This window comes from Panthera pardus, unplaced genomic scaffold, assembly GCF_024362965.1.
Source record: "Panthera pardus isolate Hobbes unplaced genomic scaffold, ASM2436296v1 HiC_scaffold_7, whole genome shotgun sequence".
Taxonomy (NCBI): Eukaryota; Metazoa; Chordata; class Mammalia; order Carnivora; family Felidae; genus Panthera; species Panthera pardus.
The window spans coordinates 82,364,188-82,378,729 of record NW_026527002.1 but is presented as its reverse complement, the minus strand read 5'-3'; the positions used below and the strand labels follow the sequence as shown (position 1 = coordinate 82,378,729).

At 60.6% G+C, this 14,542-nt stretch overlaps 1 protein-coding gene across 5 annotated transcripts; it reads left to right on the top strand.

Moving 5' to 3' along the window:
* The first annotated feature begins 176 nt into the window (after positions 1-176).
* On the top strand, positions 177-12,900 carry ZFTRAF1 (zinc finger TRAF-type containing 1). 5 transcript variants are annotated; one of them, XM_053896324.1, is made up of 4 exons: positions 177-792; positions 9,329-9,567; positions 10,333-10,544; positions 12,142-12,900. In XM_053896324.1, exons 1-4 carry the CDS (start codon positions 415-417, stop codon positions 12,531-12,533), a joined length of 1,221 nt encoding a protein of 406 aa, XP_053752299.1. In that variant the 5' UTR covers positions 177-414; the 3' UTR covers positions 12,534-12,900. The 5 variants fall into 5 exon arrangements, with proteins under 5 accessions (XP_053752299.1, XP_019290700.1, XP_019290701.1 ...); XM_053896325.1 differs by lacking the exon at positions 177-792 and adding an exon at positions 818-8,464; XM_019435155.2 differs by lacking the exons at positions 177-792; positions 12,142-12,900 and adding an exon at positions 10,972-11,776 and having other exon boundaries at positions 807-9,567.
* Positions 12,901-14,542: the final 1,642 nt, after the last annotated feature.

The window sequence follows — 14,542 nt, the reverse complement described above, 5'->3', positions numbered from 1 at the left end:
TGCCCCGAGCGCGCGCCCCTCCGCAGGTCGCCCTGGGCCCCGCCCTCTTCCTGCCTACTTTCTGCAGGGGCGGGCCCTCGGGCGTCCCTGCGCGCCCATTGGGTCTGGCTGACGTGCCATCTAGCCCTGGGCGGCTCTCCCATTGGCCCCGCGCGGCTCACGTGACAGGGAGACCGAGGGGGCGGTGGCGGCGGCAGGGGGAACGAGCAGCGAAAACAAAGATGGCGGCCGCGCCGGGGTCGGTGGCCGCGGCAGCTTCGGGGCGACGCGCGGGCCAGACCCACTGAGGCGGCGGCGCAGGGAGCGGGGTTGCGGGGTCGCGGCGGCAGCGAGAGGGCGGCGGGAGCGCGCGGCGCCCCTAACCTCCAGCCGCGGGTGCGCGCCGGCACCCGCCCGCCGGGCCGACCGGCCGCGATGTCCGGCGCGGAGGAGGCCGGCGGGGGCGGGCCGGCCGCGGGGCCTGCCGGCGCCGTGCCAGCTGGGGCCGGGGTCGGGGCTGGGGTCGGGGTCGGGGCCGGGCCAGGGGCGGCCGCGGGGCCGGCGGCGGCAGCGGCTCTGGGCGAGGCGGCGGGGCCCGGGCTCCCGGACGAGGCGGGCCTGGCAGGCGCCCGGCAGCTGCAGGAGGCGGCCGGCGACCCCGACGCGCCGCCCAAGAAGCGGCTGCGGGCGGCCGAGGCAGCCGAGGCGGCGGCGGCGGCGGCGGCGGCGGGCAGCGGGAAGCTGGAGGAGCGTCTCTACTCGGTGCTGTGCTGCACCGTCTGCCTGGACCTGCCTAAGGCCTCCGTGTACCAGGTAGGGCCGCCGGCCCGACCCCGACCCAGCCCGGCTGCAGCCCCGCCGCGGCCGCCCCCCTCCCTGGGCACCGCGTATCCTCGGAAGGCAGGTCTGAGCTCCGGGGCCCAGCAGTCGGGATACCGGCGGCTCTTCGGAAGCTTTACATTCTCTTTATGTTAGCACTTTATTTCCTACTGCTAACCAGCTTCTCGTACTGACTTCTCTTGTTCCCAGATCCGAATCTTTCGCTTCTTTACTTTCCGGGTTTCCCCACTGCCCCCACCTCAGCACTCCCCAGCTCACCCTCTCAAGCTGCCCCCAGAGAAAGCTGGTGACAGATACCCACATCCCGCGCCTCTTCGCTCTCCTCCCTCCGCCCCCTCCCGCCCCCCCCCCCCCTCCTCGCCCCGAGCCTGCTCCCCTCATTCTTGAGCTCCCTGGGCTTGGGGAGACCCTGGTCTTTCCTCTTCACTCAACAGCTCTTTCTCTATTCTTTTAGTAGCCACACCCCCGAAACCTGCCTTCAAGCTCTTGTCGTGTACCTTCTACCTCTTTATTGAAAGAACTCTCTTTGCCTTTCATTTTGGAAGAGAATTGAAAGGAGTGGATCACCTCTTTTCCCTTCCCCTCATTTCTTCCTCTGGGTGAACTACCTGCATCAAACCCCACAGTCTGGGTCCCTCCTCTCTTCCCAGGCTGACCTTATGCTTTCTGTATATGCTATGCCTTAAGTTAGATTCCCACCCCTTTCTACTTTACCCACACCAGGCCTGGCTTCTCAGGCTACCAGCACTCCAGGAGGTGTGTCCACCCTCCTTTTACCATCTGAGAATCCAGAATGTTGGCTGGACTCCATCCTTAACCAGCCACAGCCATCAGAGAGGGGACTTGGCCCAGGTGGATCTTACATGGGCGTCACAGAGCAGCAGGGGCCACACCTTGGCCCTAGAATTAGTTTACAGTGTGCTCTCTTCTTTGTCCACCTGTCTCTCTCCCCACCCCCACCCCTCTGATAGGCTTCCTCCCAGAATCCTTTTGAGGAATGGAACAGGTTCTCGGTCACCTTTCTTTGCACTTACAGGACTGGTGATGGCTGATGGGGCTTTGTTCTGTTACTCAAACAGGGGGCCATGGGCAAGAGGGCCGTTTTTGTAGTAAGCAGTACCGGGCTAATCTGGGTTGCCATCTCCCCCGCCTCTAGATCTCCAAATCCTTTCCTGCTTTGGCATGAGGTAGCTTAGGAGGACCCTGGTGTACCCAGGTGACAGAGGAAAGAGAAGGCATTGGCAGGGAAGTGGGTTGAGTTCTTTGGGATGAGGGCACTGGCTCTCTGCCTAACCTCCTGGCCAGAGGCCCTAGCTCAGGAATACCACAGGCCTTCTGACCCAATTGGAGGAGCACTTCCCATGGACCCTCAGCCTTGGAGGGACCCTTCAGGAATTGTCCCCTCTCCAGCCCATTTTCTCCTTGCCCGTGACCTTTTGATCCTCTCAGGTGGAAGAAGTCTTCCTTTCTTGGGTCTTAAATGAGAGCCCAAAAAAGCCAAGCCAATGATGGGTTGTGGGGGAGGGTCCCAGGGGAATTTGGGGTTCTCCCCCCATCCTGTGAGTGGGCTAGACCTGGCCCTGGCACGATGACAGGCCACATGGTGCTGCTTCCTGGTCCACTCAGCACAGAGAGCCAAAGCTCTGCCTCTGGCCAGAGCTACCGGTGATGGGGCCTCTGAGCCTGGCTGGTTCAAACCGGCCTGCAGTGTGCTGGGAGCTGAGCTCCGTCCTGGGCAGACTGGAGGCAGGCAGCTAAACAGCTGTGATGATGGAGAGAGTAGAGGAGCTGAGATAGCCCTGACCTGTGGCCTTCCCATGACCTAGTGGGCTCTGCTCAGCAGCTTCCCTGGAAACAGGCCTGCTGAGCAAGGAGAGACCATGACGCTGAACTGTAGGCTTTAGCACCGGCCCCTGCCCTACCTCCATTCTTCCAAAGTGACAGCTGGGCCTTGATAGGGAGTTGTTTCTCTCTCATCTCTGGATGCCTATAGAAAGCTCTAGAACATGTGATCAGTGGTAGAGCCCTTGGCTCTAGAAGGGTTGACTAGAGTCCTGCCACGGATCGGAACATGCTTTGGTTGCTGGAAGCCATGCCGTGGGTGGGGGCATGCCTGGCATGGATGCATAGCAGTGCCCACGAGGGGCCTGAGGGATGAGCTGGAGGAAGGAGGGAAGGCTTCTTGGTGGCTCCCCGCTGCATGTGACCTGGATGGGGACATTGAGGGTAGGGGTGGGGACGAGCCTGGATGCATCTGAGCTGGGTTTCCTCCCAGGAGGATCTGGTCATAAATGGCGTAGGCCCTATACATGCTGTCTCCTAACCTTCTTCATGTCCCTGGTTGGGTCCCACTACTGACCATTATCTCTTGGCCTGGGCTCAGCCCCTCCATTTCTGGGGGTCTTCTTTGGTATGCCATGTTGACTGTCCTTTTTTGGTGGGCTGGTCTCAGGCATGTGACGTGTTCCATTCTCTGTTCCTACCAGCAACGTTTCTCCTGACTCCACCAGGACACACAGCTTGGAGCAGGCACCAGCCACGCTGTGCGTCTGGGGACTGTCTCAGATGGTGCCCAGCTCTGGGGTGAGGAGAATTACCAGTGGCCATGGTGAGCCCAGTGCACTGTGCCTGGCTGAGTCTGCAGGGGACAATTCCATGGGCCTCTGGAGTTGGCTGAGTGCGTGGCAACTTGAGAGTGCTGTGGCCACCAGCCCCCACATCCATGCCACCAGGGGAGCCTTGGTGGTGGCAAGAGCTCACCCGGAGCAGACTTCTCCGGCTGTTGTGGAGCCTGAGCCCCTGGCTTCACACAGCTGGCTCTCCCACACATCTAGCACATTAAACCACACACCTGGGCTGGGAAACCTGCTTTCGTATAAGAGCAAGGCAGTCATGCAAATGGTTTTCGCCATGGCCTACTTTAAGGTAGGTCAGGTCAGATCAAGGACAGAGTAGGTTCAGCAGATGCTGGCTTTGATGTTCTTTGTGTGGGTGTTGGGTGTGTCCTTGGTGACTGGCCTGACATCTCCAGAGTCCTGGGCAGCACCCAGGTGGGGGCAGGAGGACTGGAGTTGCAACAGGGACACTCATGCAGGAGTGCGCAACAGGCACCTGCTGTAGATACAGAACTGTGGTGCTAGGGTGATGTGACCCGGCCCCCTCGGCATATGGGAGCACCTCCTCTGGGGGAGACAAAGGCAGCCTTTCTGGTGACTGGAGCATTGAAGATGCAACCTTATCCTGATCTCCTTCCCAGGCTGTCCCCCAACCCTACACACAAGGCCCAGTGTGTCCTCTGTGTGACACACCTGGTGTGACCCTGCAGACATCGCCGAGGCCCTCAGCTGTGGTCCAGCATCTGGAGGGAGGGGCCACAAGGTCTCCCAACCCCTCGCTGGGCTCTCTGCCAGAAAAAGTTCCCTGTGACCTCCATCAGGGTGAAGGAGTAGGCAGGGGGGTCTTTCACAGGGCGTGGCCCCAACTGGCTTTCTGACCCACCACTCCTAGCCTCAGACCTTGGCCTGCCAGCAACACACCTCACCACTCCAGCATTTTGCTCCTGTGCCCCTTCCGCGTGCGTGCCCCGTCCCCACTCCTACTTCTCTTCTGGGGCCCTACAGAGGCCGTGACCCTGTTCTGTAGCCATTGTCTCTCCCTGCTACAGGATGCTTGTCCTTGCTTCACGGGTCACTTGCCAGTTTCTGCCCTGTGGGAGCACAGGGGATGTCTTGCTGTGCCTCTCGCCCCCAGGCCTCCGGTCTCCACCAGGACCTGCCTCATGCCCTGGCGCAAGGGGACTGGATACTTGATTGGCAGTCACGTTGGTAAAAAAAAAAAAAAAAAAAAAAAAACCTAGGAAACGGGGGTGGGTCCACCTCTGTCCAGGCTCCAGCCAGTGTGCTCACAGGCCTTGGGGGGCATCCCGTCACTGTCAGCATGCCTGATGCTGCAGGCTCTATTCTAAATGATGTTTAAGGAATCCCCTGCAGGGCTGCCTGCCCACCTGGCCTGGGATTCTCTTCTCTAGCTCCTGGCTCTCGCCTTGAGGTGAGAAAGGTAGCAGAAAAGAGCTACAGAAATGTATCTGCCTAGGTATCTAAAACAAGAGCATAGAAAGGGCAAAGTTTCTGGACTCTGGCCGCATGAGAAGTTTTATTTTTTTGTGGTGGTGGTTTGTCACTTGAGTTGCCTTTTGATCCAGGGCGTATCCACATTCTGAGCAAGAGCCTCAGTCCTGACTCGGGTTAGCATGATGACAGGAGCCCAAGGTCCGGGGCTTAAAACCGGAAATGTGGCGGAGAGCTAAGAGTCCTGGCTTTACCTAAAACCCCTTTGTTCCTTGGACACAGTGAGGTCCCTCTTAGGCCACCTGAGTTAAGAGATTGAGGAGACTTCAGGCCAAACATGGGGGGTGTGGGGTGCCCTGCAGCCCTGATGGGCATGATGAAGGGGGGCCTGCAGCTGGGCTAAGGAGCAGTTTTGCGGTTAGTGCCCTCAGCTATGCTTTTGATGGTGAGCTGCTCTCACGGGCCTAGGATTTGAGGGGACGATGTATGCCAGGCTTGAAAGAGGGCCTGAAAGGCCGACTGACCAAGGCTTGGTTTCCAGAAGACAGGGTGGGGTGGCTGGGTGTTTTCTAAGACCCTCTCATAGCCCAAGGCCTGGGGTCAGGGCTCCCCACTCATGAGTCTGGAAGGTACATTCAGCTCCTCCTTAGCCCAGGGGGAAGCTGACCTGGGTGCCTGTAAGCTGCCTGTGCCCAGGTAGAGAGAGGGAGGGACTGCTGGGTGATGTCCTGCAGGGACAGGTACAAATGCCCATTCCTGGGCCATTTGCGGAGCGCTTTGGAGGGGATTGCTGTGGCTTGGATGCGGCTGGGGACTTCAGGGGTGAGGGAGGGGCTTTTGCTGAAATTGCACACCTGTGCCAGGAGTCCCTTCTGAGGCTCTGCAGGTGGTGGCCATGTGACTGGCCGGCCAGGCTCTGCTCTGTGATGGCCATGGTGAGTGTTTATTCTGTGCCTGTCATGTGTTGGGGGCCAAGCCATGCTGTTGTACGTGTTGTCTCACCCCACATGATGAAGTGAGTCGGTCTTTGTCATTCTTTGTGCCTAAGTAGAGTGAGGCCCAGAGAGGGAAGCAACAAGCCAGGTTTATGCTGCTGGTGACCTATAGGCTAGAGTCTAAGCCACCATCTGTCCTGGGAGGCTCTGTAATGTTCTGAGTTGGGAGGCCCTTCTTCCTGCCCCTCCTCCCATCAGGATCTTACCGGCAGCCCGGGTGGGCGCTTCAGGAGCTGCTTATTGGGGTACCCAGGCTCTTGGGAGCTTGGCTCTAGCATGTGGAGTGGGACATTCTGGCCTGTTCTGGCTGGGGCTGTCCATCAAAGGCTTGGCGGGCAGCTGATACTGTGCAAAGCCCTTTGGGACTCAGCTTCTGGCTGGGCAAATCAGGGTAGGTGCAGTCCAGCCTAGCCACTGAGGAGGCTGGGTCTACATTAGCATGTGGCCAGGCCTGCATGTGGAGTCAGGGTCTTGCTTGGGAGGACAGTGAGGGCCTGGATAGCAGGGAGGGCTCTGGAGCCTGGTGACTGCCCTGCTGTGGACAGATCTCCTGGGCTGGGTGTCAGCTGGACCCGGGCCAGCCACCTTGTTTCCACCCAGGAGCATCCCGTGGGTACCTGGTGAGGCACTGGCTGTGTGTGGGTATCAGCTTGTCTCTTGGACGGGCTGCAGCATCTTGCTGGCTCACTGTCTTCCAGCTCTCACCTGAGCTGTTGGGATCTACGGGGCAGGGGCCCTACCTTCCCCCAAGGAGGGCCAGTTTCAGTGCTTCTTTGTGGAGTCCTATCACCTAAACCCGTGTTGGGTCTAGAGGCTCCAGGAGGAGGAGGGGTGGGAGCTGGCGTGAGAGCTTGGATGTTCCTGCAGCCCCCGAACTCTAAGGAGGGGCCTGTTGGGAGGGGTATGCAGGCCCCCTCTCTCTGCCTCAGAATAGCGGGGTTTCAGGGCAGTGCCGGGAGGTGAGCAGTCACACACGTGGTAACCTTGGTGTTCCTCAGGTCTTAGGATGCCATCCAAGCCTCTCACCCTCAGGTCCACACACCCCCAGCTGGGCCACCCTGAAATAGAAGAGATGCCAGGTGGGTGTTGTCGCTGTTCCGCTCAGGCCAGTGGTGACTGCAGAGCTGAGCCCTGCCCGGGCAACCTCTCACCAGGCAGCATCGAGAACTAGAGTGCATATGGAGTGGTGTGGGGCCCCGGGCCCTGGGGTGGGGGGGCAGGGTCTCATAGTGTGCATCTGGCCAGGCTTCCTCACTGAGGGTGCCGGGCACTGGTCGTGGCTTCACTGAATGTGGTTCTCTGTGGTTTGGCCTCCCTTCCAGGGGGCGGCCTGAAGTCTCCCCCTCCTGTGAGTTAGTAGTTAGATCGCGTGTTCAGCTTCCCTGTGCCTTCTGCACACCCCAGTAGTCTTCTCTCTGGGGCTCGGGTTTGGCAAACCCAGGCCTCTGTCGGGCTCAGGCCCGCGGTGGGGGCTGTGATTAAAGGTATGCCCCAGGCCCTTGGTCTCTGTGCCTCCTATAGGGTGGCAGGGGCCTATGGCATCTGTGTCCCCCTCCTCTCCAGTCACCGCATCTCTGGCTTCTCCACTGACCTCTGGGGGTGGACAGGGTAGACTGCCTTTCCAGCCTGCTCCTCCTGTGAGCAGGCCTCAGCCCTTCCCAACTACTTGTCGGATCCCTTGGGTAACTGGCAAGGTGCTGGCTGAATGTGGGTATTGGCTTGTCCCTTGGCTGGGCCAGCAGCACTCTGCAGCTAGCCTGTGTGTCCAGTGCTGGCACAGGCCCACCCCCGTCAGACCCTTTTCCTCCAAACCTGAGCCCAGCCAGCGCCTCCTCCACATCTTGCACATTTTAATTTTTGACCTGACTTAGAAATTGAGATTTCAGTGCAGATAATCTGTGGGGCGTTTGTGTGGACGCGGATTCAACGTGTGAGGCCTTTGTCCCCAACCAGCCTACCCCCACCGGTCCTCAGCACGTAAGTCCCACCACTCACTAGACCCCAGGCCTGGCATATGGGTGCCAAGAGCTCACAGCCTACCCTAGCTCCCCAGCTCTGGGTGCACAGACCCCTGAACTGGTGGGATGGCAGTGGGTGTTTACTGAGGGCCCCGTGTGTGTGGATGTGGCCAGGCCGTTACTGCACTGCACCCCCCTCCAGAAGGGTCCCGGACCTCAAGGGAAGCTTGTGGCCCAGTGGCTTTCTGGAGGTTTGCCACAGCTGGTGAGCCCAGGCTAGCTGCTGGCGAGACCTCTGATGGCGCTGTCTGCCCCTTTACCCCCGGCTGGCTGTGGGAGAGTCTCCAAGTGGAAATCCAGCCACCCTTGGCAGAACCCCCACGTGTCCCCTCAATGTTCCCTGACCTCTGCTCCTCCCCATCTGCCGCTGCCGCAGGTTTTTACTAGTCAGGATCAGGTCTAGGGAAGGTGTGTCTGCCCTCAGGGGACGCTCAGCTCAAGGCTTTGCTCTTGTGTCTCTTGGTTTCTCTGTGGGCCTCTCCTGCCCTTCTTACTAGGAGCCCCTGGAGGGCCAACCCCACAGCCTGTGTATCTCTCTCGACGGCGCCAAGTGAGCACTCAGGAGGTATGTGTGGAATCAGTCAGAGACCCAACACAGGACTTGAGCAGGCAGCCCACTGCCCACATGCGCAAGGACTCCCAGCAAGGCGCAGGTTGCTGGCAGACAGTGTCTGGGCCTCAGATCTGCGGGTTCACAAAAGGAGGGGGCCCGGCTCCTACCGACCTAGTTCAGCGATATGTCCTGCCTGTAGCTCCCATTCTCCCCTCCAGGCATGCACTGTGCCCACACATCCTTGTCCCAGGCCAACTGGGCCTCCTCACCTGCCACAGCTCTGTGCAGTTTTTAGGAAGTCCCTTGCCGGTAGCCAGCCTTACTGCGTGGGTGGCAACTACACTCTCACCCGTGCTGGCCAAGGAGGGCTGGAGTGGAGGGGACAGGCCCCCAACCGCCAGCACAGGGGAGCAGTGTCTCCTGCCCCACTTGACAGCTGCGGGCCAAGTGCCACAGCCATGCCCAGACAAGAGCCTGTGTTCCTGTAGGCGTCCCGAAATCAGGGCCTCTAGGGGACTCTCGAGGCAGTCCCTAGCTCCTGGGATGGGAAGAGGCCAGGCTTCAAGCCCCAGTGTGGCCAAACCAATCACCACTAGTGGGCCTGCCTCGGTGGAGATCTGTTACCTCTGTAAGCCACCAGGGGCCACTTTTGAGTCACCCACCTCTCCACAGGAGCTCCATCGGCCGTGTCTTTGCAGTGTTCCAGGAAAAAGGCCTGTCCTACCTGAGCAGTGGCTCTGTTTGCTAAACAACAGCGTGCCTTGCCTCTCCTCGCCAGCAGTCCCTTCTGCAGCTGGAGCTGGCGGGGCATGCTGGTGCGTGCGTGTGTGCACGTCCTGCAAGTCTGTGAGCTCATCTCCCTTTCCTTCTTCGCAGTGTACTAACGGTCACTTGATGTGCGCTGGCTGTTTTATCCACCTACTAGCAGATGCCCGGCTGAAGGAGGAGCAGGCCACGTGCCCTAACTGTCGTTGTGAGATCAGTAAGAGCCTCTGCTGCCGCAACCTGGCTGTGGAGAAAGCCGTGAGCGAGCTGCCCTCCGAGTGTGGCTTCTGCCTGCGCCAGTTTCCCCGCTCCCTCCTGGAGAGGCACCAGAAAGAAGAGTGCCAGGACAGGTAACCGCCTGGGCCGGCCTGCCCACCAGAGGCTTAGCCACGCGTGTGGGGCCCAGGACGGGTCTGGAGGCCACCCTGGTGCAGGCGAGGCCGCAGCATGTGGGATGCTCTGGCTGTGTTGCCCTGGCCTTGGGTTCTGCACACATGGCCCGGTGACAGCCTAGAAGGAGTGGGCTAGGGTGGAGCTACACAGGACCCAGGCCCTCGGGGGGGCTAGGGGTGGGGGCGGGGCCCCACAGAGGGCAGGGGGCTTGGATCTGGACCCGGTGCCTGTTTGGACAGCACCCTGGCTCTCCAGGGTTCTCTGGCTGCATGGTGGCCTCTTAGAGGCTATCTGTCCTTGGCATCCTGGGGCCCAGGAGAGCATGACAAGTTCTAGGAACTTGGTGTGAAGCTGCACGGGCACCCCCACCCAGCCCCTGCTGGTTGACACTGCCATCTGCCCAGTGGGGCCAGGCCACCGAGCCTTGCTTGGTGTGAAGCTGCATAGGGTGCAAGACCATGGTCAGTGGCCACTGTTATTAAGCAGGAGAGTCCTCACAGCAAAGGGTGTAGGTGGCCTGTGTAGCCACAGCTCTCATGGGCTACTTTTCTTTCACACACACCCTGACCCCTTCCTGAGAGCTGGCACATGGGGAAAATGGCCTTCGGGGGGTAGTCTGTGTATGAGCAGGGCTAGGCAGAGGCCCACCCTTGGAGGACCACTGGGCAGAGCCACCTCCCGCAGGGCGCAGGCCGTGACCACGGTGCTCGCCTCCTCCCTAGGGTGACCCAGTGCAAATATAAGCGCATCGGCTGCCCGTGGCATGGCCCCTTCCACGAGCTGACGGTGCATGAGGCTGCGTGCGCCCACCCAACCAAGACGGGCAACGAGCTGATGGAGATCCTAGACGAGATGGACCAGAGCCACCGCAAGGAGATGCAGCTCTACAACAGCATCTTCAGCCTGCTCAGCTTTGAGAAGATCGGTTACACAGGTGAGGCGCCCCATGGCCCACTGCATGCCACACGGGGTGAGGGGGGGTGCGGCCGCTGGGAGCCTGGGGAGCAGTGGGCTCTGAGCAGCGAGCACAGGCCATGCTGGGTGGCCAGGCTCTGGACAAGCTTTTGGCAAATGGGAGGACACCTTGGGGGCGAAGATGTGCCAGAGGCCGAGCAGGGGATGGGCCGAGGCAGGACCCCGGGGGCACCTGCATGGCTCTCAGAAGGCCCTCTCACCTGTCCTCCCCTCCCCGGCCCTGCCATCCTAATGACGTGGCATCCTACTGCGTGGGGCTGCACAGCCTTGGGACAGTCAGGGTCTAAGCAGAAGGTGGGTGTGTCTTGGAGGGCCCGGGAGCTAGAGGCCTGTCCTGTGGAGCCAAAGGCAAGAAGAGCACTCAGCACATCCGGTCCTGCCTGCAGGCAATTACTGCAGTGGCCACGGGCTTCCTGAGGCCATCGAGAAGATGCTCAGGGGCGGGGCTCCTGAATGAGCTGAGGGTGCCCGGCTCAAAATGCAGAGCCGGGAGTGGACGCCCAGAGACGGGCAGGCTGGACGGCACTCAGGCCCACTGGATCTCATGGGCTCTCCTGGCCACGGCCACTGCCTTTGGACATGCTGGGGAGCAGGAACCAGGCCAGAGCCTGGTCCAGACACAGAGAACAGCGAGAAGCACCTGCTGCCACTGGGGCCACTCAGGGAGACTACGACCCTCTACTACTCAGCCCACACCAGGCAGCCGGCTCAGAGCATCAAGGGCGGTCGCAGGCAACCAGTCACACCATGCTGCCTGGACTAGGCCTTGGCTAGGTGTAGGCCTGCACAGGCCCGGGAGGCCGAGGGCCAGCAGCCTCAGCAGCAGCAGGTCACGGCCCCTGGTTAGTTGCAGCCTCAGCTGCCCCGGTGGGCGCCATGGCACAGACAGTCCGGGCCGGGCCTTGTGGGTCTGGGCAGGCCAAGGCATCATGATTGTGGCGGTGGCTGGGCAGGGATCCTCGTCCACGCAGGAAGGACTGGCCACCTCCATGGAGGGACTCGCGGGCCGTGGGCCCCGGGCTGTGCTGAGAGAACTGTGTGACAGCACAGGAGCCCAGCACTGGGCCACACGCCAGCGCTCTGCCTTGCGCCCCGTGCGGGCTCACGTGCCACGTGCCTGCCTGCCCGACCGCCCGCCGGCTTTTCTGGCAGCTCTGTATCAGAACCAATAAAGTGCACTTGTTCTCAGAACGCATCCTGTCTGTGTGTCTGCTTACCCACGCCCCTGGGTGGGCCTCCCTCTGCCTGGGCTGGGCCCTGGGGGAGGCGAAGAGGGAGGCCAGCGGGGGTCGGGCCGCTCACTTCTTTCAGCCTCTGGACTCCCTGCAGCTAATGCGTGTTACTTCTGTTTGTAGTTGTTTCCCCCAAAGCTTGTGTGCGCCTCCATTTGCCATAATTGCGTTTGATTTGCCTTGTGACAAGTAGAGCACGCTGTGTCCTCCTGGTAAGTCGCCTTCCTCCCTGGCTGAGCCTGCATCCTCGGCCTTCGGAAGGCACCGCCACCCGGCCCCACCCACACTGACTGCCGGCTCTTCCCGGCCTGTCTGTCTCCACAGAGGTCCAGTTTCGGCCATACCGCACAGATGACTTCATCACGCGCCTGTACTACGAGACGCCAAGGTTCACGGTGCTGAACCAGACGTGGGTCCTGAAGGCACGCGTGAACGACTCGGAGCGGAACCCCAACCTGTCATGCAAGCGCACACTCTCCTTCCAGCTCCTCCTCAAGAGCAAGGTCACGGCGCCCCTGGAGTGCTCCTTCCTGCTGCTCAAGGGCCCGTACGATGATGTAAAGATCAGCCCCGTCATCTACCACTTTGTCTTCACCAACGAGAGCAACGAGACGGACTACGTGCCACTGCCCATCGTCGACTCTGTGGAGTGCAACAAGCTGCTAGCCGCCAAGAACATCAACCTGCGGCTCTTCCTGTTCCAGATACAGAAGTAGGCGGCGCCGCGCTGCCCGCGCCTGCCCCGCAGCGGCCTCGCAGTGCCGTCTGACCGTTTTAGCAGAGGAGAAGGAACAGATGCAAACATTGGGAAGGTCTGCATGCGTGTGCGAAGGTGTGAGTGCTCTCACCTCGCCCTCCGCCCCGCCTCCCCTGTCCCAGGCACCGGAGGCTGGGCCACCTGCAGAGGAGACGGTGGCTCAGGGACACAATGGGTCTAAGCCCGTGGCCATGCCCTGGCCCCCATGGCGCAGTGAGGCGCACCGTCTGCTCTGGGCTGCGCCCGGCCCCTGGGCCGGGCTCAGGGAGCACGCTGACTTCAGACGGCATATTTGATTGCAATTAAAAAGGCACCCTTGTTTCCTACTTTCTGTTTTGTTCGAGGGAAAGGTGTGGCTGTAATTGGACATCGGGGGAGCTTTGGTTTGGCCTGGGGGTCAGAGCCCGCAGGTCCTTGTTATTACGCCTCCATGCACGCCCCCCGCCAGAGACTCGGAGACACTGCCCCCCCTGTCACAGGCCTGGGCAGGGGAGCAGGCAGGACCCGGGTCTTGCAGCAGCCCCAGCGCACACATGCGCGCAACCACACACACACACACACACACACACACACACACACACACACACACACACACACACACACCCAGCTGCTCCAGAGAGATAGGACTTGGCCGCCAGGGCTCAGCAGATGCTTCGGAATGCAGGGTGAAATTCTGTCTCTTTCCAGGAAAACAAAATTAAACTCTTCATAGGCTCTTCTATAAGTTATGTAAATTTAGCAAGAGAGAATCTATTTTCTGTATTCAGCCTTGAGAGCGCAGCATCCCCAGCCTGTGAGGGAAGCTGTGGGGGCCGCAGGCAGTGAGCTAGCCTGGCTGGGAGGTTTCCAGTGGGCTGGCCATCCCCGTGCTGCTATCAGGAACTGGCTGCCACCTCCCAGAGGTCAGTCCCTGGGCGACGTGGCTTCTCACTGGAGGGAGCTCTTCACGGCCTCAGTGAGCAGTGAGCAGGCCCTGTGTGGGGGCCTCACAGGGAGGGTAGGAGCCCTGTGTGGAGGACCCTGAGACCCTCGGAGCCGCTGGAAAGGGGAAAGCTTGGCTCCCCTCCTTTGCTTAGGAGACACATCTCTTTTGCGATAGGGTTCTGCTGCTTCAATACCAAAGAACCGTTTCCTTTGACCCAGGCCTGGCCTACCCCACGCTTCAGAGCAGTCTCTGCCCTCCTCCACCAGCCTCGCTCCCCATTTCCAGGGCCCAGTAGGCTCAGCACTTGGGGCAGCCCTGACAGTAAGCGTGCAGAGCCGCAGGCCTGGCCTTTCCCTGTGGTCCCTCCCTCTCCTGGCCTGAGAGTTGGGGGCTGAAAAATAGAGGTAAGGAGCCATGCATGGGGTAGAGTGAGAGTCTCATTCCAGTGCCTAGCTCAGGCAGCCCTCTGAGCCAATTCTCACCCCAGGGCAGCTCGCTTAGTTCTACTGAGAAGACTATTTAGCTTCCTGTTTCCAGTCTAGGGTGTGGGGCTTATGGGGCAACCCCCTCCTGCAAGGCCACCTGTGCCTGGCCACTGAGGACACCCAGAGGTGCTACACTTGGTTTCTTACCCTCCACAAAGACCCCGTGCCCTGGCCCCCAACACATCCTTGGGAGCACACCCTGGCATGAGTCCCCCTGTCCTCAAGTGCTGCCCACCGCACCCCCCCACCCCCCCCACCCCCCGCCACACACACACACCTGGCAGATACAGAGGATGAGATTCAGGTAGCCGTGTGCTAGGTCTTGTGTGTAGAGGGGATGGTCCCATGTCCCTGGATCTCCGCATCTCTCAAGGATGGACACCCTCTGTGTAGGGGTTCTGGATTTCTAAGTGACCATGTTGGGGAGAAGTCAGGGTAGGGGCAGGCTTGCCTGGTCTGCCTGTAATTTAGGTTTGTGTGTGAAAGATTTGAGTTGGCAGAGGAGCAGCGCCCGAAGGCTCTCCTGGGTGGGGTAGGGTGGGAGGCAACATCTCTATG

What these genes read in the sequence shown, in the direction of transcription:
- ZFTRAF1 (XM_019435153.2), top strand. Translation starts at nt 8,525, where the DNA reads ATGCGCAAGGACTCCCAGCAAGGCGCAGGTTGCTGGCAGACAGTGTCT. An exon ending in AAAGAAGAGTGCCAGGACAG is followed by an intron (nt 9,568 to 10,332) that starts GTAACCGCCTGG and finishes CCTCCTCCCTAG; the next exon opens with GGTGACCCAGTGCAAATATA. An exon ending in TGAGAAGATCGGTTACACAG is followed by an intron (nt 10,545 to 12,141) that starts GTGAGGCGCCCC and finishes CTGTCTCCACAG; the next exon opens with AGGTCCAGTTTCGGCCATAC.